At 24.3% G+C, this 26,213-nt stretch overlaps 2 protein-coding genes across 2 annotated transcripts; one reads left to right on the top strand and one right to left on the bottom strand.

The window, feature by feature from the left end:
- Positions 1-3,480: 3,480 nt before the first annotated feature.
- LOC145836872 (syntaxin-5-like) lies at positions 3,481-9,126 on the bottom strand. The gene is made up of 8 exons (XM_082944648.1): positions 9,037-9,126; positions 8,328-8,398; positions 7,430-7,485; positions 6,383-6,564; positions 4,645-4,774; positions 4,265-4,526; positions 3,955-4,044; positions 3,481-3,603 (listed from the first exon to the last, which is right to left on the bottom strand). Exons 1-8 carry the CDS (start codon positions 9,124-9,126, stop codon positions 3,534-3,536), a joined length of 951 nt encoding a protein of 316 aa, XP_082800774.1. The 3' UTR covers positions 3,481-3,533.
- Positions 9,127-14,967: 5,841 nt separating this feature from the next.
- LOC145848413 (syntaxin-5-like) lies at positions 14,968-23,340 on the top strand. Its single transcript, XM_082953895.1, has 9 exons — positions 14,968-15,054; positions 16,958-17,097; positions 17,753-17,823; positions 18,363-18,418; positions 18,815-18,996; positions 20,823-20,952; positions 21,236-21,509; positions 21,718-21,807; positions 22,369-23,340. Exons 1-9 carry the CDS (start codon positions 15,003-15,005, stop codon positions 22,436-22,438), a joined length of 1,065 nt encoding a protein of 354 aa, XP_082810021.1. The 5' UTR covers positions 14,968-15,002; the 3' UTR covers positions 22,439-23,340.
- Positions 23,341-26,213: the final 2,873 nt, after the last annotated feature.

Here is a 26,213-nt window from a genome sequence, read left to right as displayed (position 1 = left end):
AATGTCTGATATGTTGAGGAAATGACGTTTTAACTGATTTTAGTTTTAGATTTTTGAATGTTAATAATTTTTCTGAATAAAAAATTAAAACAAAAATAAATACTTTAGACAAACAAAAACAAAAAAAAATCTAGTGTTATTTTTAAAAAACAGTTCTTAACAAATTTTTTTACGAGGCTTGTTTAAAAATTGTTTTAAATCAAAATGAACAAAAAACTATCGAGTTCTTATTTTTTTTAAACTTAATATTTTTACAACTGCTGTGGGAAAAGAATTTAGATTACAATCATATTTAAAATTTAGTATTCTTTATTATACAAAAATTATGCTGTAAAAGTTGTTTAATATTTAATGACACTTTATGAAAAAAAATAAGCCTGATATATTGTTTATACCTTTCAATGTATATTACTATATTGCGACAAAAAATAGTTGGGTTAGGCATGAAAGTATTAAAGTATTCTCTAAAGTTTTAATATAATACTTTCAACGGTGTATGTAAAATGTACTTCTTTCTAAATAATAAATAGTATTTTTTTGTTTTATCATACAAAAGCGTTGCTATGTTCAGAGAGATAAACAAATAATTTAAATAAAAATTGTGGCTAAACGTGAGAATTACCTTTAAAGACCTGACAAAACTTTTCAACTTCACTCAGAAGAAAAATATTATTTACAATCAATTTTTCTATACATTAAAAGTTATTTTCGTTCTTGATTGTTTAGATATCTCAGAATTTTAAGTTTTATTTAACTTAAATTAGAAAATTTATGAACTTATTGTATAAGTGTGCGTAGATTTTTCATTCATTGCGCTATTCAAAACTATAACCTTAAATGGTAATAATAATAAACTCTTTGCTTATTTTTTTTTGTTTATAAAAAAAAAAAGTAGTCGTTAAATAATCAATAAATCTAATTATTTATAGTTTACAAAATCAATAAATTAATTTAATACAAATCTGTAACATTTCATTTCGATTAAAACTACATAAAATTTAGAGTTAACAGTGTGTTTTAAAAGTGTTAACAGTGTGTACTACTTACTGTGTAGTGTTTTTAAGTTTCTGTATGTACTGCAATAGAATTATAAAACTACTATGTTTTTTTATTTATGTTTTTTATACATGTTTTTAAAGGTAAATACAGTTAAACCACAATTTTGTTTTGTAAACATGTACCATATAATTTCAATCATCCGTCAAATAATTACCATCGACCAAAATTATTTATTTTTGCAATCGAACGTCTTTTTGTTTGTTTTGATCCTTACTTACTAAGTAGATTTGTGATGTTAACTAAACATAAATAAGTTACGTTTTAAACTTATTTTATTTGCTGTATGCTTTTATATCGGAATTCTATAAATGGTTTACTGAACGAAAAAACACTACTCAAAATGTTTGTAAGGACTTGCTATACGAAAATCCTTTTGCTTATCGATTTAGACTCCACGGGTACAGTTTAATGTCTTTTCCAGTATATTAATGACTTGTTAATATGTATTAATAAGTTTGGTGTTTTATAAAAAATAGTTGTTTAGTATATGTATACTTTTTAAACAGTTTTTAATACAGAAACATTTTGTTTAAATACTCAATGATAGTGGTTTTTAAAACTTTTATACATTCAAAAAACTAAAATTATATTTTAATAAAACTACTGATTTTCTGATCAAAAAGACATTTGATAAAAATACTTTACAAATAATTTTTAAATTGTTTACAAGTCTTAAAGCATTTTTTTAAATTTGATATCTAGAACAAGGTTTCAATCATTCCAGGGTGGCCACTTGTTTTTTGATAAATTTCTTTCAGGTTTACTGAATTTCTTCCAAATTTTTTAAAGTATACTGTTTTGGGTCTATTTTTAGTTTAAAATTAATTTTTAGGTAAAAACTTTGTTAAATAGTATAACAACATTAAAAAGATACTGTAAAACTACTTTAAAATGTGCTTTAAAAAAAAAAATAATCATGACAAAAGCTTTTATCTTTATGGTAGATTTTTGTGTGAAATCGAAATTCTACTGCTTAATATGTAAAAATTGTTTAAAGTTCCAGGTTTTTTAGTGGTAGTTGTTCAAAGTTTCAGGTTTTCCAGGTTACATTTTTTTTTCTCTTACTCTCTTTTTTTTTTTAATAAATTTTCAAGTTCCTGGTTTTTTCAGGATTACAGGTTTAGTGGCCACCCTGTTATTCAATACCAACCAACCCTTTAGGAAGATTTCAGTTATTTGGGGGCAATAGCTAGTAAAGGGGCCATTTTTAATTTTTTCAGTAATATAGTAGCATCTAACTTTCACTATATAATCTCGGGTTTGAGTGAAGAGCAAAAAAGAGCTACTTTGAGCTTAGGCCCTAAGCCTTAGGGTGTGCATTTTTTTCAAGTTTACCGTAAAGACCACTACAACAAATACTCTGTGGTTTGTAATGAAGAGTAAAATCTAAGGGGCGATACAAACCCTCGGGCGAAAACTAGTAGGACGGCAACTATTAATTTACACTATATATTACTGAGTTTGAAATGAAGAGTAAAAAAAAGTTATAGGTACATACCATGGAAAAGTCGAAACTTACACTAGATATTCTAGAACGTTTTTTAAAATGGGGAATTTTTTTTTCTGAATAAATAGCATTATAAAAAGGAGTTTGTAAAATTGTGAGCTAGAAATTTAGTGGTTTTTTTTGTAGAAATATAATATCAAATAAAAAAACTATCGTATAAATTTAGGTCTTTTAAAAGCGTACATTGATACAACTTATCTAGGTAGCATTAAAATACTTATTTAATTTACGCTACATGATTTTACTAAAAAGACGACAAAATTTAACAAAATAAAATGAAACTTACACTTGTATAACTTATGTGAGCTATTAAAGTTAAAGAGATTAAAACCATTTAAGGTTTTTTAAGCTAAAGATTCAATGTAATTTTTTTTAATAAAACTATTACATAAAGATTTTTAGCAATTAGAAAGTGGTTTAAAGTAATTAAAGTTTATTAAATCATAAGTTTTGTTAGTCATAAATATTACTAAGTCCCACTGAATAAACAAAGCTAGAAGAATCTAATTAAAAACAACAAAACACGGCAAGATATTGCAATTATAATCTTGTTAGCTAAATAATAGTTTTCAACTGAAAAATGTTTACGGAACTTTCGATAATCCAACAGTTTTACAATAATTTAAAAAGTAAAACAGTTTAATTAATAAACACTTGTATTTTTAGAGAATTGAAGACTACTTTTAACAAAAATCAACTAAGTAAAAAAAGTTGTAATTTAAAGAAATTAACATATAACCAATAGCTATTTTTATTGCGTAAAAAGTCTACTTGTTGTAATTATGAAAAAATTATAAATTGTTGTTAACTTTATATAAATATGTTACTTTTAAAAATAACTAAATTTTTTTGAAAGTAAGTAAGTGAAACCTTTCAAAGATTAAAAATTTTCATCATTCCAAATCGTTTACTTTCTTCTCATTCTTTCTTGTCAAGGCACAATTTTAATCGATGAATTTTGAATTCTTTAAGCGAAAAAAACAACAAATAAAAAAAAGAAAGAGATTAAAGTTCCGAATACTTTTATCATCAACCGCCTGAAAAAAAAACTCTAACTTTATAGACAAAATTTGAAAAAAGATAAAAGGTTTGTACTGATTTTAATGAAATATTAATTATATTTTTTAGATAATGAAAGTGTCAACTCAAAACTTTTATAGTAGTACTACTAAATTGTAAATAGCATTCAAGATAGAGCTTATAATTTGTTTATTTACAAAATTCGTCAACAACTTTATTCATTTTTAGAATTAGTCTCTAAATAACAATAACTGTTTGTTTTTACAAATTTATAAGTGTTTACATTAATAAAAAAGCTAATCATATCAAATCTGTAAAATAAAAATAAATATTAACAATAAAATGTTTAATTTAAATAAAAGGCAGACCTATTTGATGACATTGACTTGAAGTATTGCAAAAGTTCTTCATGGGCAGCTATTATGTTAATCTCGCTTTCTTCTACATGAGCATCAATCCTGTGACCAGATGTTACTTTTTTTATTTTTTAAGCCTATAGTATAATATTGATAATGAAGAAAAACAACTTAAAAAAATAAAACTACGCGTAAAACTCAATATCATCAGCTTAAAATGTTTGACTTAAAATATAAATTTTACTGAATATTTAACTGTGTCTGATATCCAAGACAAATTGAAAGTAAGTTGTCAGCCGATTAAAATTATTAAAACAATTACCGCGCAATTCGTTCCTCTTGCTCCTGAACCATGGTGCTGAGCGAAGACATAATGTTACTGAGATCGACGATGGTGCTTTCTATGTCCTGCATCGTATTTGCTCGCTCGCTTATGTAGCTGTCCTGCATTTCAACCAGCTCCAATTCCTGATTTCTGTACATCGGCTGCTGTTCGTCAATTGAAATGGCGAAAGTTCCGTTAGCTGAGCCGCCGTTATGGTAATGCATGGCCCTTTTCTCGTCCTTTTCAAGAAATGAGCTTCCTACATCAAATAAACTTAAAAAGCGAAGATATAAGAAATTGATAAACAACAAAATCACAAAGTTGAAACTAGCCTGAGTGTATGGTTACTCTATAATAAGTTAGGAAGTTCAACAAACCTCTTTGCACGTGATTGGAAAGCGTTGGAGCGTGACTGAATTCGTCTTTTCTCTTCTTCTGCTTCAGCATGTTCTCCCGTCTCACTTCCAACGCCGACTTGAATGTTTTTGACATTCCCGACAGTTTTGACTGTATAATTGTTTTTACGTTTTTAAAACATGCTCACTTATGTATTACTTAAATGTATCATTCATAATTTCTCATTACACAATATTAAATACAAATTATAACTTTAAAAAGGATCAAAAAGTATAAACTAAAAAAAAACTGTATTTGATTTAAAAACTAGAGACAAACTTAATTAAAAAAACTTAAATCTTTTGGCTTTGCTTTGTTAACTTAAAAAAATACTTTTCTCCTAAACATCATGTATTCTTCGCTTTGAAAACAATGAAGTTGTTTTACTGTACATGGTAAATATTATTACAAGAGTTACGTTGAGAATTATGATGTAATTGAATAAATAAATACAAAGTTTGAAATTAAAGTCCAATATCACTCTGTACTCAAGTATACAACTATTTTTTGAAAACTGTTGCACTAAACGTGAGACTAATACCTAAAACTAAAGAATAATTGTTTCATCAAAAAAAATACCATTGATATTTTTCATTAAATTTACAGAATTCTAAAACCTATGTGGTGTCGACAAAAAATAGCATGTATTTAATAAATTTGTTTAAATTACTATTACTTAAAAGGAGTTGAAAGCTTAAGTTTCAGCTACTTGATAACTTTACCTTATAGTTTCATAGTACAAAGAAAATATTTAAATAACCTAGAGTTTAGTTTATAAACGAAAAATAGACCCATCTTAAATTATATTTTTAAATAAAAATTTTCGAAAACAAATTTTTAAATATTTTGATTTGTATATTTCACTTAAACTTCTTTTAAAACTTTATATCAAAACATGATTTTTAAGATATTTCCTGCATAAACTTTTTTGTAAGCTTAATTCCCTGCTAAGTTCAATGAATTTAATAAAAATAAAGATACATTTTCTCTATTGATATTGGCTTTGAAACGTGAGGAAAACTTATGTAGTTCAGAAAATTTGAAATATTTTTTTGAACATATCAATTAAACATGCCGGTTTTCCTTAATCTTAAGTTTTAAAATTTAGTTTAGAGTACCAAGCTAAAAAAACTGGAGTAGTAAAAACTTTAGTAAGAAATATATACAGCTGTAAAATTCCTTGTACAATAAAAAGGCTTTGAAGTTTATTTAGCATTAAAAAATGATCGACTGCAGAAACAATAAGCTAAAATTTAAGACAAAGATGTAATAAAGTGGAACAATTAGATGTAGTAATTAGGTTAAACATTTTAAATAATAACCTATAAGAGGCTGGTAATTAAAATTATTATAAGTTTTTTAATATTAGTAAGTTATGAGGTACTAAAAACATACAATTTACTCGTGAAAGATTAGTTCAAAGGAATAATATGATCGAAATATAATTTTGTTGATTTAGTGTTAAAAATTGGTTATTTAAATTAAAATACCTTATGGGCAAAAAACTTCATAATCGTATATTAAAAGAAACACTTTCATTAAAACATTGTTTGTTTTTAATTATAACTATAATTCATGCTTTAATATTAAAATAAGTACAACATTTTTAAATTTAGTTAATTGTAATATAATGTAATAATAAATGTATTTTAGTTAAGTGTAATATAATGAAAAAACAGAGCTAAACAAAAAACTCAGTATAATGTAGCAAACACGCACCTTTAGGTTTTTTATAATTGTGTCTGTGTGTTTTTGAGCATCTTTTCCTTGTTGATTGTTCTCACGGCATTGTTCCAGCTTTAATAGATTTCTTTGTAAGGAAGAAATATCTTGTTTTACTATATAACTGAGTTCTTTTATTTCAAGAGGTTTGTCATCAAACAAAGATTGGTTTTTGCACACTGTAAAATAGCTTAATATAGTTTTCATGAGCGTAAAACGTATAAAAAGTTAAAGATTTTAGAAAGTATAGATCATACATAACTAATTTTATTATATTTTGAATTATATAGTATTTTAAGTTCTAAAACTAATGATGATTAAGTTTACTTATACAGATATAACGAGAGAAACTCTAGAAATATATTTAACAGATTTTAAAGAAAAATAATGTTTTGCCATGTAGCGCTAGTTATAACCGAAAAGCCCTAAATGGCGAAAAAAAATTATTATCTAAAATCTAATAAAAAAATTTAAATATTTTTTTTAAACCAACTGAAAAAGCTAAATACTCTTTTTAAGTGTTAAGATCTTTGAAAGTTTTAATTTTTGTCAGTTTTAAATTAAACATTTTTTTTTTGATAGTTAAAATATATAACAAATGAGCGTAATTTTGTTTATAAAATAATATAGTTTTTTTTTTGTTTTTTCAACTTTGTTTATTTTTCAAACATAAGTACTTATTGTTAAATCAAACTATAAAGCTTTATTAAAAAAAAATTATTTACACTTAAAATAAAAACAAAAGTATAAAACCATTTTTTAAACTACAGCTTAAATCTAATGGTTCTAAAAACAGTCCAACTTTATTAAGGTGTTAAAACTTTTCAATTACAGTGTTATTAAATAAATATTTTCATTTTTTTGAAGTAAATTAGTTGTCGTATGTAAAAGTTAAAGTTATTTAAAAAAATTCTAAATCTATATATACGCTTGCATAATTTCATTAGTAGTGCATTTTTACCGTTTTCAACTTTTCAATATTTTGTCATAGTTGGTACAAGTAGTAACTGTTTAAAATAGATAAATAAAAACAGCAAAACTTACAAATTTCTAGTTTCTCAAGTTTTTTGGATGTTTGCAGTAGATCTGCTGATACTCTCCTGTTTAAAATCAGTTTCTCAGAAAAATAACGCAATTGTGATGGAAGTTTTACTAGATACTTAATTAAAGTAGCTTTTTTTTTGAATGTTTCTTTATAAATATTCATACTTATTATTAGTAAGAAATTGTCGTTCAATCGTGAAACAAAAGTTTTTTTTTTGAAAAACGATTTATTTTTTCAGAAAATTCACAAAGGACCAAAAAACTTAATCGTAATTAATAAAACAAAAAAAAAGACTTTGTAAATTTTAAATTGTTTATAACTGTACTACAAGCTTTTTAAAATCAAAATAAAAATGTATTTTACAGTTAAGCACTTTTAAGTGCAAACAAGTTAAGTTTTCTCAACATAAATTTTTTTGTGCTATATACTAGTGGTTGGTCTTCAATATTTTAAAATGCACGAAAAACTATTATAGGAAAACAAACTGTGTACACACTGGACTATAAAACATACTAAAAATCATTAAAAAAACATAAATGATTTATGTTTTGAGTGTCCTTATATGTAAATAACTTTTTAAAACTGTTAATTTGTTTACAAATTAGGTTTTACAATAAACAAAAACAATTAAAAATTTTTTTTTTTCTTTTAATGAACTTTCAGTAGACACTAAAATAGTTTTTATTCACACTAGTGAGTACAAGTGCACACTGTGAAGATAATGGTATTTATACGATATAGATTCATGAGTTCAACTATTGAAAATAAATTAGGATGATTTTACTTAAAAGTTTTCACTTCTTATAACTTTTTTTAAAATTAAGTATTGTTGTTATAATATCTGAAACAAATTTAGACAGTTAAAAATTAAATACAACATTTAACATCATAACTTACTTTGCAATTATAGAAAACTCTGTTCTATTTTTTAAAGCTTTAATTTGAGGCTGATTTACTCTTCCATTTACCTATTATTAGATAACATAAAAAGTTTATTTCTACAAGAACTATAGCAAGATATTTTTTGTAAGTAAAAATACTTCTGTTCAGAATATTTATTTAGTCTAAAATTAAGAAAGAAACTATAAAAAAAAACTGAGCAGATAATTTTAGAACTGACAAAAACAAAACTTTAACACATAGATAACACATTTATCATTTGTATAGATAGATTTAATTTAAAAATGTATTGTACGAATAATTCTATCAATTTTTAAAAATCAAAAGTCATCAAAAGTATACTGTGCTTAATTTTTATTCAATGTGTGATTTAACAAAGTTCTTGCTGCAACTCTTACCTTGTATATTTGTATTTAAACTAATTAAAAAAAACAAATCTCATATCTTACAAGAAAAATCAGCAAATGTTTTCAAGAAGTATAATTTTAGTTGTATGTAGTAAAAATGTGTAACTGCATACTATACTTCTAAAATTTTTTTTTTAATTTAAATCTGAGAAAAATAAAATTTCTAGTTATAACTACAGCATTTAAAAGTTATAAACTTAAATTAAATATATATGTTTTTTGAAGATGTTATAACATATGAATTTAAAGTTTTAGTTTTTTATCATATTTGTTTATTTACTATACATTATACAACTTACATATTTAGTAGACTTAAGTATTGCAGCAAATTCTTTAGTTCTGTCTCTACTTGCTATCGCCATAACTTCAGGTGCTTTAAAGTTTCCCATTCTTCCAAAAACTGGTATTTTTGTTTTATTTTCCAAGCTTATAAAATCTAAACTAAATTTAGTATGTTTTGATTTACACATACCTTAATTATAGGACTACCAAAGGTTTAAAAAAAATTTCTAGATGTTATAAAAAAAAAATTTAATGGTAAACTTTGAGTATGAATCTTATTTTAAGGTAAAATACTGTCTTAAGAGTAGAAGAACATTGAAAAGATACTTTAAAGCTACTTTAGATGCTTACTTTAAAAATTAATAATATTTTTTATATATGATAGATTTTTGGTATCTTGTTGAAATTCTATTACTTTACATTTTTTTACTCCAGGTATTTTAGGTTTTATACCTAAACTGACAAGTTTCTAATTTATTGGCAACCCTGTAATTATTAATTAACTAAAATGATGGCCTAAAAATTTTTTTTCTATTCAATATTAAAAAAAAAATATATATCGGATATTTAAAAAAATCCTAGCCAATCTTCAAAATTATATTCAAGTATTTAATTAATATTTATAAATACAGTTATTTCATATATTTTTTTAAATATTCTTTTTTATACAATACTATTTTAATCATTAAAGTTAGTTATTTTAAAATAATCATCATCAGTTTTACTATTATTAAGCCTTTTTCTCAAATAATGTCAAGGTAGGCATTGCACAATATATGCAGGGTTCCAAGTAGTTATTTAAAAGCTAATAGTTTTTACATTAAAAAAGAATTAGTCTAAGATACTAGAAAACATTAAAAACTATATTGATTATGATTTTTTTTATTAACAACAAATAATAATTTAAAACAAAACCTATTAACTAATTTGTTGTTATGACTGACACTACTAATTCAGAGTGATACCCGTAAAATAGTTCAAACATTGAAATAAAAAGTCAGAATATACACTATAAACCAAAATGGCTTTTAACTAAAATAGTGAGTAAGCAGGTATGCTGTAATTTTTTTTATAACTAAAAATAATAACTTGGTAGTTGACAACTTTTTTACTTTTCATATTTTGTTTCTCAATTTTTTATACCTAAATTTAAAAATTATTTTTTGAGTATTTAATTATAATTCTGTTTTAGCGCTATATTTATCAATAGTTTTTATAACTTTAATAGCAACATTTTTAGCAAAGTTTTCCTCATATTGTTATTAAACGACAAAATGTACGCTTAAAATATTCGATCCTGGTACCTGGTGCGCGAAAAAACCTTTCAGTTATCGAGTCACACACCACTCGGATACCTTTTAACGTCATTTCCAGGACATACTTAATAAGTATGATGTAAATTGTATCAATTATAAAATGACTTTTATATGTCTAAAAATGTTTTATTATACTAAATTGTTTCATATGTTCTATTTGTAAAAAAAAAAAATGCAAAGCCTTGTATTTTATGTTTTCTTGAAAATTTCTCTTTATTTATGTAGTTTTGTTTATAAATTTTTGTTGACAGTTTGACGTTCCAATAATAAAAAACAAAGTTTTTTAAAAAACCCTCGCTTAGAACTAGTTTATTATAAATTGTCCTGGGCAAGACGTTAAAAGGTATTCGTGGTGTGCAACTCGATAACCAAAAGGTTCTTCGTGCACCAGGTCCTAGTACCAATTTTTTTTTTTAATATAAGCATCTTAAACTCTCAATTACCTAAATAAAAGCTTTGTTTGTAAACTATTGTATTTATAATTTTTAAAACATTTAGTTTAATTTTTTAATAGTAAAATCGAAACTTGAGACATTGTAAAAAAAAAACTATTACTTATTTTTTTAGAGTTTTCATTAGAAAGTTTAAACAAATATTAGTTTAAATCTGTAACAGCTAAGGTAATTTTAGCCAGAAAAGTATGATGACGAGTAAGTGATAATACATGCTTTTGTTTACAAGCTTAAAAAAAAGCAATATAAACTAAATAATAAATTTAAATCTACCCAAAATTGAACTTTATACATTACTTCTTGGTAAAATACTTAAATCTAACCAAAATTGAACTTTATACATTACTTTTTGGTAAAATATTTGAGTTGTAGTTGATATATTGTATTTTACCAAAAACTATATTAAATACCTTCTGACTTGATTTAAAAGATTTCAGACTTGCTTTGACAGTACATTTACTATATACTATACTATATATAAGTCCTGGACAAGACGTTAAAAGGTATCCGTGGTGTGCGACTTGATAACCGAAAGGTTCTTTGTGCACCAGGTCCTGGGACCAAATATTTTGAGCGTCTTTTTTTTGTTGTTCAATAAACTATGATAAAGTATATACTAAATTAAAACTACATAAAAAAAACTACTGGTTTTTATATTTATTTTGTAGTTTTATGCACATTCACTATAAACAAATACACATCTACTCATAATTTGGCAATACTGATAAAACTTTTACTGAGTTTAGTTTTTAATTGAATTAATAAAATGTTAGTATGTCTTTAAAAGACATAAATTTTTTTTCATAAGTTTAAACACTTTCAATAAGTTAATTTATATAATATCTTAACTAAACAAAAACTACAATATAGAATTTATAGTCAACTTACTTTTTACAAACTATTAAAATGGTAAAAATTATACTTATAATAGTTATAAAACTGACTTTTGCTCTTAAGCTAACTTTATTCTTATTCTACTAAACTCAACTAAAATATGCCAAAAATAAAATAAGCTTCTCAATCAATCCTGTGCATCAATAAAAATGGGGTTACTTTAAACCTTAAATCCTGGAAAAACCTGGAGTTTCATACTTAAAATTTAACCTGAGATGTTTACATGTAAGGTAATAAAACTTTGATTAGGTACAAAAAATATGTCATATAGATAAAATTTGTTTGTAATTTTATTTTTTTATTGATAAAAAACATATTTAAAGTAGCTTTACAGTTTCTTATCAATGTTGTTATACTTTTTTAGACAGTATTTTACTTAGACAGCACTCAAAAAGTTTGGTTCAAGAATCTGGTGTATGAAAAACTTTTTGGTTATTGAATCATACACTACTAATACTGTTTAATGTCTTGTTCAGGACAAGTTTAATGTTAGTATTTTTTTAAATTAAATATTCAAAAAAAATTGTTCTTTAAAAAACCTGGAAGAAATTTAATAAGCTTGGAGAAATTTTTTGAAAAATGTTTGGCAACCTTGTAAAATTTTTACAGAGTAACCAAGTCAGTAGTTGGTAAACTGAAGCTAGCTAGTCAAATTCAGAATTTCAATTAACTGATACATGAAGAAATACAAATTTTTCAACACTATGTAACTAAGCTAACACTGTTTCACCTAAACAAAACTCATCAGAGCTTAAAAGTGATAATAAACAAAATTGAAGGACACATATATAGCAAGAGAAAACAAGAAGTAAGAAAGTGACAAAGTTAGACATAATTCAGTAATTGTTTAAGGCCATAGGGGGGGGGGGGTAGGCCATGTTTTTTACAAGTTGATCTTATTTTATAGAGTTTTTACTAAGCTTCAAGTTGCGCTTTTTACCGTTTTTAAAAATTCGAATTAGTTTTTGAGATATGACCGGCCAAAGTCGGGCCGCATAACAGGTTCCTTATGGGGAAGGAAAAACTAAAATGGCGAAAAAAGACTAATGCATTCAAAAACTATCTCCTCCTTCATTTTTTAAGCAATCTTCTTCAAACTTTCACAGTCTATTCTTTATACAATAACAAAAAAACGTTATTTGTGACTTTAAAAAATTTTAAGTAAAAATACATTTTTTTTGTCATAAAATTTTCATTTTTTAAAATTATTATAATTCACAAATAACGTTTTTTTCTCATAATGTAAGGAACATTTCCTGAAAATTTGAAGAAGATTGCTTGAAAAATGAAGGAGAAGATAGATTTTAAAGCCCGTTTTTAAAAACTCGAGAAAAACGACTTTAAAGTTACCCTTTATATACCCTTTATAAAGAAAACCCTTTATATAACTGGTCATAAAAAAAAAAGTTACTTAATATTTTCAAAGTCTAAAAAAAACATCTAAAAGATTATGAAATTTACTATAGTATAAGTCTATATGTTATTTTTGGTCAAAAAATGGCTTCTACCCCCCTATGGCCTTAATCAATTGATATCAATTTTAAGCTTATTATTAATCAGGAGGAACATAACTAAATTAAAAGAACTAAAAACTTAATAAAACTTAAAAAAAAATACCATTAAAAAGTAAAAAAAAATATTATACAGATTTTTTCTTATTTATTGATGCATGATAAATATTTTTTTAACAACCAATCCTACAAGAGAATTTTATAAGAAGTTAAGACTATAAACTTTAACTGATGCCAACTCTTGAACTTGTCAAATTAAATTAACATGTTGAATTAAACTAAGTTAACATTCATCATGTGTTACTTCACCTGTCCCTTTTAAAAACTAGTACATAAGTTGGATTAAGGTAAACAAAATTAACATAAACACTTGGTGGCACAATTTAATGTTCAACAACAATCAAGGTTGCCATTCATTAAGACTTAATCATTTTAATATTTGAAATTGCTTTTATATTTTTTGGTTTTTATGCTTTTTAGAAGAAGTATTTTTTTTCTCTGTTTTTGTAACCCGTTTTTTTCTCAATGATCTCATGTCAACTTATGCTAGCTTGATGTAGCTTATACTGGCTTTTTTGTCCTAACAAATGTCAACTCTGAAAACAACTATGTTATAAATTAAAAAAAATAAATACTTTGTTTAAGAATATAGCTTTATACACAAATTAAATATATTTGAAAAGAAATTGTATAAAAAACAAACAAAAATTTAATTAAAAAAAAATTGCAATTAACTCACATTATTTTTATTTTAAAACTAATTAATGATTATTTTTAAAGCCAAATTGTGTTCAAATAAATTTCCTCAAACAAAAGTTCTAGCTCTAATTTTCTCTTTAAAAATTTTGTACATGAAAACATTTCCAACAATTAAAAAAATACTAAATTATTTGTATAAATAAATAAATATATATATATACACCATCTATTTGCTAAATAAATTTAAAAATAGAGAAGCTCTCCACAAGTATCTGAAGTGCTAGTATATATAAAGCACAACAGTTTTTCATACAATTGTCTCCCTAGTTATGTTTTATCTTTTATATATTTAGTAAATTGACTGATAAACTAGGCTATAAAAAATTGTTTCAAAAAAACTTTTTCCTAAACATTCAAAAAATTATTGTAGCATAATAGTTCTTATCTTGTATATTATAACTTCAAAATACAAAGTTAAAATATAGTACATATGTTTCCTGCAAAGTAATCTTCAGCCATTTGAGTTGGATTTACATTTGATATATAAAATAACACAAAACTAAAATAAAAATACTTTGTTATAGTTCTGTTCCTGCATAATATTTAAAATTATATCTCAAAGTTTTTTTGGTTTTATTTAACTTGTAAGTATCAATTTCACATTGCATGAAACATATGTACCATTTTAAAACTTTGTATTTTGAAGTTAAGTGACTTATATATAAAATAATCAACAAAATATTCTTTTATAATAATGTAAAAATGTTTAAAAAATAATTTTAATTTATTTTGCAGCTAAGCTTAGTTAGCTTAATTTCAAGGTTTATTTGATCTCCAAGGCCTAGTTATGAAATGCTAAAATTTATAGAATTAATTTGTAAACAAACACAAAGATTAGTCTCAATAAAACATTTCATTGTTCGTTAACTACTACTTACAAGAAGTTAACTTGTGTATAGATGATAAGTTTCTGATAGTGAACTTTAAAATATGCAATAAACAATTTTAAATTGTAATAAATAGAAATTAAAAATAGAATATTTTATTTAAACTTTATATTTACATTAACAACTTTTAGATGTTTTACAATTAGATTAATGATTTTATTCTAATGTCTTTAAGTACTACTAGAAATCGATTTGGACATAAACAAGCTACAGCTGGTAAGGAAGTTTTACTTTTTATTATATCATATTTCTTTTTTAAGTTGTTAAGGCCAGAGGGGGATGAGTTCACGATAATTTTAATTAAAGTTATAGTTAGTTAATATTTAAAAGCTTATAGTATAAACTGATGCATTTTGTTTTATACAAAAACATAACTTGTTTTTTAAATGTAATCAGTTTTATAAAATGATTCTAAAGAAATGTTTGTAAGAAAAATTTTTGATTTTTTTAAACTTCAATAACTCATTAAAAGTCTATCTACTAGGTTTTTAAGCTTAGGACCTTAATTTTTACGATGCGTACATTACATTATTTAAAATAGTTTGTGTAGATAAATTTTTTAAATGTGCTTAAAAAATTAGAAAAATATATTATTCAAATCTATATATATAAAAGATACTTAAACAATAAATGTAGATTAAAATTTATAAGTTTAAAAAAAACTGAAAAAAATTGCTAAACAACAAAAGAAAATATATATACATATGTATGTTTTGCTTTAGTTTGTTCCTATCTAGAAAACCCAAGGAACTTTTTAACTTTGGCCAGTTATACCAGATAAAATTTTATAAAAGTCATGAAAACTTTTTTTAAATGGAGAAAAGCACCTTAAAGCTTTCTTAAATGTTTGCAAAATATAACCAAATTATAAAAGAATGTTTAGTTTTTTTCTGGCCTTAAAGTTGTACTTAGTGCAGATAGCACAGAAGTTACTTTTATAATGTAAAACTAAATTGATCTTTGTAATTGAAAAAACAGTTTTATTTTGGTTTACAAGAAAATATTAAAAGCTGTGTGCTTCTCTAAAATTGCATAATACTTTTTACCTTCATTTATTTTAATATTGATATATTGATTTTTACTTGTTAAAGTTTTTTATAGCTGAAATAAATGATAGTTATGTTTGAGCATAATTAATTTTACCTTTCCAAGTCTGTTTAATTTAAAAAAAAGTAAAAATCAAAACAACTGTTTTATTCTTAATACTACTTGTTTAGCTTAACAGAACTAACTTAACTTAAATATTTAAATATATTAAAAAATTGTTTACAGTTTGTATGATATAACAAAATGATTTTATAATCAGAACTGATTCATTTTGAGAAATTACAAACTACATTTTTATTGTCTTTAAGTATTTTTAAATTAATTAGATAAGCTTTTGACAGCCAATTGCGTTGAACTTGCATTAATCATTTAAATACCTTAAAAAACATGATTATGTTCTTACTGACAACTTATCACATAAAAAGTTAATTAAAGCTTTTTACTGTTTTTAATTGTTGATTGTTTAGAACTAAATATAATTTTATATTACATGAATGATATTTTTACACATTTCCTTAAAAGGCAATATTTGGTTATAGTAAATTAACTGTTAATGAGTTTTTATTTTTAAGTTTATCTTATGTTAATTTTTTATCAAAAGTGCTAATATTTTAAGCAAAACTGTTCATATTATTTTCAATTAACCTTTATTGTATTCATAATTCAAGGTTCTCCAAACTTTTTGGCTACACTTTTTTTAATGTAAAAAGTTAGCCTTTATATAGCAGTACCAGTTTTACATAGACCTCTGCATAAATTGTGTAATACCTTCCTTGACATTGTTAAGTCCTTTAAAAAAAAACTAATAAAAATAGAAATTATATGTGATAATTATTTTAAAACAATTGCATAAAAAAAAAGTTTTTTTTTATAAAGTACTATGTAGTTTAGAAAGTAATTTTGTAAAACGTTAGCATAAACTATTAATTTTGAACATTAGCTAGTAAGTTTTGAAAGTCTTTTAAGGTCAATTATTTTTATTATATGTCATATAGAAATAAATTTTGTTTCGTTTAGTTATAAACTGAGTTTCATGTAAATTAAATTATACAGTCAACTTTTTTTATTTAAGGTTGGACACAAAATCAACAAGAATCAGATTCTGAAAGTATAGAAAATACCGAAGAACCTGAAATAATGGCGAATGCAAGTAGAGATAGAACTGCAGAATTTGCTGCAATACTTAAGTCTTCTAAGTCAAGCTCTAAATATGTGAGTTGTTACAAACTGATCTGATAAAAAGTTGTCTAAGTTTGTATGTAATTACATCTTTTGAAAGTGTTTTAGTACATTTTTTAATATAGCTTTTAACTGGTATAATTAAAACTTTTAAATTTCTTTCATTACAGCTTCAAATAAGAAGAAGTTAAAATTAAAAAAATATATTATTTATCGTAAATTTATAAGTTAATGTAGTACAAACTTAAAAATATTAAAAACAGTAATATGAAATTTAATATTTGTATTATTTACAATTATATTTGAATTTCTTAAAAAATTTAGTTGAATCTTTGTAAAGTTTTAAATTAATCTGTGTTACTGTATATAAGTGATATGCACAGTAAGTATCAGAGTAAGAATTTAATTACAAGCCCTCATTAATAAAAAATTTAGTACCGTGAACTTTTAATAACTTTTTATTTAATATCTTTTACAAGATATTAACTTCAAACATATAAAAAAAAGTATAGTTTTTGATGTATAAGTTTATTTCTTAAGTGTTCTAATATGCTCTATTTTTAGTTAAATGTATTTTATTTATTACTTTACACTAAATTAAGTTTTAATTTTTAACAAATTTAGTTTAAACTACAATTGTTATAAATTTTGGTACTTGTAATAATAAACATTTTATTTTATATTTTAGAAGAACGGAAAAGTTAATCAACCACAAAATAATGCTCTAAAAAACAGAACAGAGTTTTCTAATCTTGCCAAGTAAGCTATGATTGTATATTATATTTATTGGTCATTTCAATGAAAATATTTTATAAAAATTAAAGTTTATAAAGTTATCTGAAACGTAATTTTCAGTATGATGCATCTTAATAGTATTAAAAAAATAGTTGAACTCATAAATCAATAACATATAGCACTGATAATCTTTAAAAAGAAGTTCCCTTAACTTGTTTTGCACTATAAAGTGCTTATACTGAAAAATACACTGTTATTTTTATAATTTAAAAGCTATTTTAGAACTTATAAATAATAGAAACTTACAATTTTTTAATATTTCTCATTTATTACGTTTTTGTTAACCTAAAGTGATTAATTTATTGTTTTATAATTGATTTTTAAGTCAAAAAAAAAAGTTTTTTTTAATTGATAAATTTATTTTTTTTATTAGCTATAAAAATGCAAATAGTAATAAGTATCTATAATTGTAAAAAAATAGTTTTCAATTTTGTTTAGACTGTGTTTTCTTAGGTTTTTTCCAGCATTCTGTTTTTTAATACCTAAGAAAAAAATTTTAACAGGAGAGTTTCATCAGATTTACAGCAAACGTTTAAAAAACTTGAAAAGCTAACAATTTGTAAGTGTTTAGATACTTTTTATTTGTTTTAAAAATAAAGACAATTTCATCTAATATTAAAAAAAGGAAAAATACATAAAATGATGTAAGACTATATATATGTTTGAGATCTTTTGTTTTTGTTTGATAAGCTACTATTGATTCAAAACTTTTCTTGAAAATATAATATTTTCTTAAACTGAATTACGCTTATTTTTAACATATTTGGTACTATCATATTTTGTAGAGTTTAAAACTGACAAAAAAGTGTAAACTTTAAAAAATCTTTAGTTAAAAAAATATTTTTTTCTGTTTTTGTATATATATAAATATATATTTTAACTGATTAAGTAAGTGGTATATTACCTCTACTTTTTGATAGTTTTATCACGAAAAGAACAATAAGTTATTTTACAGTATGCAAAAAGCGATCACTGTTTGATGACAAGCCTGTTGAAATACAAGAACTCACTTATATAATAAAGCAAGATATTTCTTCCTTGCAAAGAAATCTCATAAATCTTGAACAACGCCGCGGGAACAATCAACAAGGAAAAGATGCTCAAAAACACACAAACTCAATTGTCAAAAACCTTAAGGTGCGTGTTTGCTACATTACTGTATTTGGTCATTCGGCTAAGTTATTGTTCAATGAAAATTAGGAATTAAAATTTGTTTAACAAAAATGTATATAGTATTTATTATACGACGAAATGTACATCTCAATTTTATACAGAGCAGAGACTTTTATAATCATAAACAAAAACAAACACTGTTTTTACGATGTTTTTTATGTTGTTATTTATAAAAATGCAAGTCTCTGCTCTATAAAGCATTGAAAAGTGTATAACCAAGTATAAAAACTAAGCATAGAAAATAAGTCGTATATTTTCTAAATGTTTTCTTAAATTTAGTCTTTTACGAGTCGGTTGTAGAATTTTACTACCTTATGACCTACTAAGATTTGTAAAAAATACAACGACATAAAAAAAACATTCTATCAAAAATAACTATTTAAAATATTTATTTTAACTAAAAATCTTATAAATTATAACACTTTATCGATAGCTTTTTTTTAAATTAAGCCTAAGGTGGGTGTACTTTAAGTGAACTATACAAACTCATTGTTTCTCATGTGTTATATTATACATTTTAACTAAAATAAAGAATAATTTGTTTAGTGTTTAAAAAACGATTCCATAATTAAACACTTTCACGGAATTAGTTGTCTAACAAAAATAAAATTTGCAATGCTTTCAACGCTTGTAAAACTTACTAAAGCTTCATTTTTACATCTTTATTCTAAATAGCAGAATTTGTTTATTTTTGCACGTGTTTTTATAGAAATTACCATTCCATTTTTTAAAATCAGATATTCTTATACTATATCACAGAAAAAGTTCCATTTATAAAAAAATATTGTTTTTATAACTTTTTGTTATAAATTTCAGTTTGACAGTATAAATTTGAAAATTTATTGTTTTCCTTAAGCTTAAAAGCTTAAAAACTAAAATAAAGATAAGTTTTGATATTTAAAGAAATAAATTAAACTCGAAAAGATAAATTTTTCTTAAGGTTTATACAAGAAAACTTAAACTTTTTTTTGATTGTAATTTCTAAATAAATTTTGTTTATTTTTTGAAAGTGTACAATTTCTTACTCTCATATTTGAGTCTAAACCAATTAAAAAATAATTAGTAGCTCCTACATTTTACTTCAAACATATGATTTTAGATATTTTTTATTCTGATAAAATGTTTACAAAGGGTTATTCAATGTTTATTTGTTATTCAATAAAACTATTAAGTGTTGTGTTATAGTACCTTAGATTCACGTTTCAAGTATTATTGTACCTGCGGTATATTTATTAAAACTTGCTATTTTTTTCTATATCATATCACTTACTAAATCACTAATTTTCCTGAAGTTGAATATTTTTTAAGAAAATTTATTTATTTTATTTACTTTTACCAGTTAGTCTCATGATCCTGTATTTGTTTTGTACAGCAAGTTTCAGAAAATAAGTTATAGTTGGTACAAAGTATTATTGGACTTTAATTTCAAACTTTGTATCTATTTATTCAATTACATCATTATTCCAGACGTAACTCTTATAATAATATTTACAGAGTACAGTAAAATAAGTTCATTGTTTTCTAACCAAAGTATATAGGATGTTAATGAGAAATTTCATTTTTAAGTAAACAATGTAAACCATTTTCAATGTTATTAATTTTCAATGCAATTTATCTCTATTGTGTAAATAATTATTATATAATTGTTTTCCATTTCTGATGGTCTTTGAATATATAAGTCGTAACTTATAAGCTGTTCCTATTGAGTATATAAATACTTATAAACAATATACTTAAGTTTATATTTATGTCAACATATATTTGATCTTTTAAAATTATAAATTTTACAGTCAAAACTGTCGGGAATGTCAGAAACGTTCAAGTCGGCGTTGGAAGTGAGACGGGAGAACATGCTGAAGCAGAAGAAGAGAAAAGACGAATTCAGTCACGCTCCAACGCTTTCAAATCACGTGCCAAGAGGTCAGTTAAAATTTGTAACTTTTCCTTATAACAATATTACCACACATCCAGTCCACTTTAAACTTTGTGATTTTGTTGTTCGGAGAATTCGTTGAATTTTTCTATGGTAAGTCTATTTTTCGTAGGAAGCTCACTGCTTGAAAAAAAACTCAGGCTAGTTTGAACTTTTCAAGTTCGTAAATTTTGATCACTCAGGCTGGATTTGTGCCTCAGAGAGTGGAAGTCCTACTATATAGTTGTTTGGTAGTTTTACTAGATCATTATTTTGTTTTTACTGTTGCAGGAAGCTCACTGCTCGAGAAAGACGAGCAGAGGGCCATGAACTCGCCTCAAGCTTACCACAACGGCGGCTCAGCTAACGGAAGTTTCGCCATTTCAATCGACGAACAGCAGCCGATGTACAGGAATCAGGAATTGGAGCTGGTTGAAATGCAGGACAGCTACATAAGCGAGCGAGCAAATACGATGCAGGACATAGAAAGCACAATCGTCGATCTCGGTAACATCATGTCTTCGCTCAGCACCATGGTTCAGGAGCAAGAGGAAATGGTTACGCGGTAATTTTTTTTTTGTTGAAATCAGCTGATAACTGACATTAAACTCGTCTAACATTTCTGATTCAATTTGTTTGCAGTAATTTTTATCCTTTTCTTTGTTATTAAGCTTTTAGTGTAATAGGTTTGTACTCATAGTTTTATTTTGTTTTTTGTGTACATAACATATTATAACTAAATATAAATTGAAAATGTTAAAATGTGATCACAGGATTGATGCAAATGTAGAAGCAAGCGAACTTAACGTAGAACTTGCACACGGTGAAATTCTTCAGTATTTTCAGTCAATATCATCAAATAGGTCTGTTTTGATAAATATTGTTTTAAAGTTTCAAAACATAATGATTTTTAAATATTTTTAAGTCGTGGACTATTATTGTTTATTGAACGATAAAAAAAGCGCTCAAAAAGTTTGGTCTAAGTACCTGGTGTACAAAGGAACCTTTCTGTTATCTAGTCGTACACCACATTTTTGTAAAATTTCATTACGAGCTATTACACACAATTTTTTTTATCATTTGAAAATTTAAATCTTTAGTAATAAAACAACCAGTTAAACGATATGACAAAAAGAAAAGAAAATCTGAGACTAATTGACTAAAGACTACTGAAAACCACGATAAATAAATTGATTTTAAATTTGTAAAAGCAGTTTTATTAACAATTCGAAACTAGAAGATATTTCTAAATAAAAATGTTTTTACAAAATCAATTAGAAACTTAATGGTGCTTCCTAAAAAATTATAATAAACTTTTTCGTTATTCAGATATTATTAATATTTTTTGCTAAAATGAGTAGATATCATGTTTTGTTTAAAAAAAATATTTTTTATTTAGTCATTAAATTTAAGTTATTTTTCAGGTGGTTGATGATAAAAATATTTGGAATTTTAATCGCATTTTTCGTTCTTTTTGTTGTTTTTTTCGCTTAAAGAATTTTTTATTCTGCGATTCGAATGGTGCCCAGACAAAAAGAATGAGAAGAAAGTATATGGTTTGGAATGATAGAACATTTATAATCTATGAAAGGTTCTCTTACTTTTCTTTTTAAAAGTATTTCTAAATTACTTACTTATACAAGAGTAGTTAATGTTTATAAGTTTACATTGTTTTATTGTAAATTTAATAAAATAGAGTTTTTAGTATAACTTTCTTTGAAGTACAACGTCCTTTTTTTGATTTTTTTATTTTAAATGTTTTTCAATACAAGTGCTTTTTCAATAAAGTATTTCACTATTAATTTATTGTAAAATTATTAAATAAGCGTTCCTTAAACAATTTTCAGTTGAAAACTGTTATTGAGCTAATAAGTTTATAAGTGCAATATCTTGCCGTGTTTTGTTGTTTATAAAACTTTTTAATTTGGCTCAAATATTAATATTTTTTAGCCTATAGTGTGTTTCAGTTCAACTTAGTAGATACTATTGAAACTTATGATGTAATAAATCAATTTATTATAACTATTTTCTTATGTGCTTTCAAAAATTTTCTGCGGTGGTTTTAGTAAAATGTTCTATTTTCAAATTTAACTTTTATTCTCAAGTATTTATTATTAAAAAAAGTCTTTAGAGCTTTTAGATTCAATAAAATAAATTATTTTACGTTAACTATAGAAAAATAAATTATTTTTTAATAGTTTTGTTGACGGTTTAGTAAAGATATTTAGCGTAAGTAGAATAAGTGTTTCAATAGTAGCTTAATATGTTATATAGATGTACGATTTTAAACCACATTTTTACACCAAAACACATTTTTATTCGACATTAGTTTGGTACAAAACATAAACCCTTGTTTTTCCATCATTCACTAATTGAAAAAGCAAAAGTATTAGAAAGTTTTATTAAGTGTATCAATTTAAGAAAATAGTTACAAAGTTTTAGTTTCATATTGTCTTTTTTTGTTCTTATTTATTTCTGTTTAATATATTAATAACTTGATAACAATATCATTTTGTTTTTTGTTTGTATAATTAAAAAAAAATTGATTTGAGTATTAAAGAAGGTAAATAAAATTTAAACACAAGTTTTTTTATCTTAAGTTAAAAACTCTTTAAAAAAGATATAAGATTTTTTTTGTGGAAACAGTTAGTTTTTTAAAGAGCAGAGAAAACGTTTTTAAATAAATTTTCACTAAAAATCGTATAGGGATACAATAATTTTGGTACGTAATTTATTTTGAGTAAACTAGATTCTCATATATACTTAATAAGTTATATTTCATTAATAATAACTTTCAAATTATCTTGATATTAAACTAATTCAACAAAAGCTGACTTAATGTTTTTTATTTATGTTTTACTCTTTCCATCTATCATACTTTTATTAGAAGCTGGCCAATTTTTCTATAAAAAGTCGCTCGCGGGCCGCAGTATCCAAAAATTTTGTAGTAATCAATATAAGAATAATATTTAAAACCAAAAATGCAATAAATAATCAACAGTAGAGCACTAGCAATGAGTAACTACTTAATTAAAAGTCTAAATGCAAGATTTTATCGGAATTTTTTTTTAATACTGTTTTTAAAAAGGTATATTTTTAGCTAAAAAGTACTTCGCGGGCCGGTGACTTTGAGTTTGAGGTCCGCGGGCCGAAGTTTGTCGATTGCTTTTAATCAAAGTTTCGGTAAGGCCTTTAAAAAAGGAGAGATTCTTAAAGTGTTAAAAGTACGGTTTTTGTCATTAAAAAACGTTCTACTTTTTTTTTTAAAGCTATTTTCTTACATTTTAACATTCCTTTACTTAATTTCAGTATTAGTTTTAGCTAGTTTATAAGTAAGCTTTTGAAGCAGGATTTCTTTGAAAAAAATATTTGCTAATTTATCTTAAATCAGTTTTTTTTTATTGATGAAAATTGGTTACCTCCCTATCGTAATTGCTTCATAGAATTTTGTCAAAAAGTATTTTTTTTTAAATTTCAAAATGGATAAGGTTTTTAAATGTAACCGTACTTTGATATCTCTAGTTAAGTCATAATCGCTTAACTTAAGGTAATAAGTAAGGAAAACCCAAATATAATTAACTTAAAACTTTTTAAACTATAAATTTAAAGTTTTCTGCTAATTATATTAGATTTTCCTTACTTATTTGCGGAAGTTTGTGTTATTTCTTGTTCTTGTTACACCAAATTTAGTAAAGACGCAAGTAACAAAACTTAGTGAACGAAAATTTAATTAACTTTAAACTGTATTAACCTTTTTGCTAAAATATTACTTGTATTACTATATATGTTTAAACTTTAATAAGTTAAAACTAGTACAAAAGTATTTAATAGACTACAAAATAAATAAAAAATATGCTCTTAATACTAAGTTCTTTAGCTTTATACATTCACAGAAATTTGGTTTTGAAATATATTTGTGATTGAAGTAAGTAGCTTATAATGATTTAAGTTTTTAACAATTATTAGTTTAACATTTGAATTATTATTTATCAATAGCTAATAAACTTGAATTACCGCACACTAAAATTTTTGTCTAACAACCTTATACTTAATTTTTAAACTTTGTACAAAATTACAACAATATTGAATGTTTGTGTAGAACATAATAATATTTTAGAAACTGAAGTGTAAAATAAAAACATAAAACCATCTTTACTAAAAAAGATTGCATGATAAAAAAACTTTAATGATCAAGAAAAAAAAAGTACCAGTTCCAGGTCTTTTGTTTAAATTAATGTTCCAATTAACTTTGAATGTCAAACACTTCTAATGTTAAAGTAGACTAAGAAATAAGTCATTTCATTCTTTTATTATCTTAACAAGGGGTAGGAATATTCTTTAGTAGACGAGCAAGATTTACCAGAAAAACCATTTGCAGGCCAGAAATGTTATAAAATCAGTCTCAACGGGCTGCCTTATTTTGAAAAACTAACATCACTTTTTTTGTAATCTTGAAACACAAAACTATAATGTTTAAGTACTACTAATGTAAACAAAAGTCAAAACAACTTGCCATTTAAAGAATATATTTGTTACGAAAACGGTCAGCTTTGGTCTTTGGCACATTTTGTTTTCGAGCTAAAATGTACCGCACGCCAAATACTTCTGCTTGGCGGACCAAGACCAGCCTGCAGGGACGTTGCTCTCTAACAGATGATTGTTCTATCTTATACTTAAATTACGGGTTAGTGTAAAGCAGGGGTTCCCAACCAGGGGTGCTCGCACCCCTTGGGGGTGCGAGGCAGCATTCCAGGGGGTGCGAGATGGCTTTTAATTTTTGTATGATAAAGAAGGAGATTTTCACTCTCTGATAAAGTTTATAAAGTTAAAAAGTACAATTTGTTATAAAAAGAAGTTGGCGCTAATTTTCTGAATAAATAAATTTTATTAATACGTCATAGAGCAAGAGCGCTTTTCTAGAAGTAAATTCATTTTACTATTTTTATTAATAGCTGTTAGTTTATAATTAAAATTTCAGTAAAGCTTTCTTAGAGTTTTACACCTTTAATTTTAATCATTTATTCTTTAAATATTTTATTTTCTTAACTGGCCATTAATTGTTTAAAAAAGTTTATGAGCTAGCATCTATTTTAATTGAAATATTTAGATAAAAATTAGTATCTTCAGCAGGTTTTTTATTAGCTGTTAAGTCTATTACATTTATAATGTAATCTTTTTTTAAGCTTAGTTGTGCAGAAAGTGGTGCTTTAAGATTTAACATCAGTAAATTGTAAAATTCTCAGCAATTTCTGTGTGTTAAACCATTTAA

Source organism: Thalia democratica, chromosome 1 (genome assembly GCF_965202585.1).
Source record: "Thalia democratica chromosome 1, ktThaDemo2.hap1.1, whole genome shotgun sequence".
Lineage (NCBI taxonomy): Eukaryota > Metazoa > Chordata > Thaliacea > Salpida > Salpidae > Thalia > Thalia democratica.
This window is presented reverse-complemented; position numbering and strand designations above follow the sequence as displayed.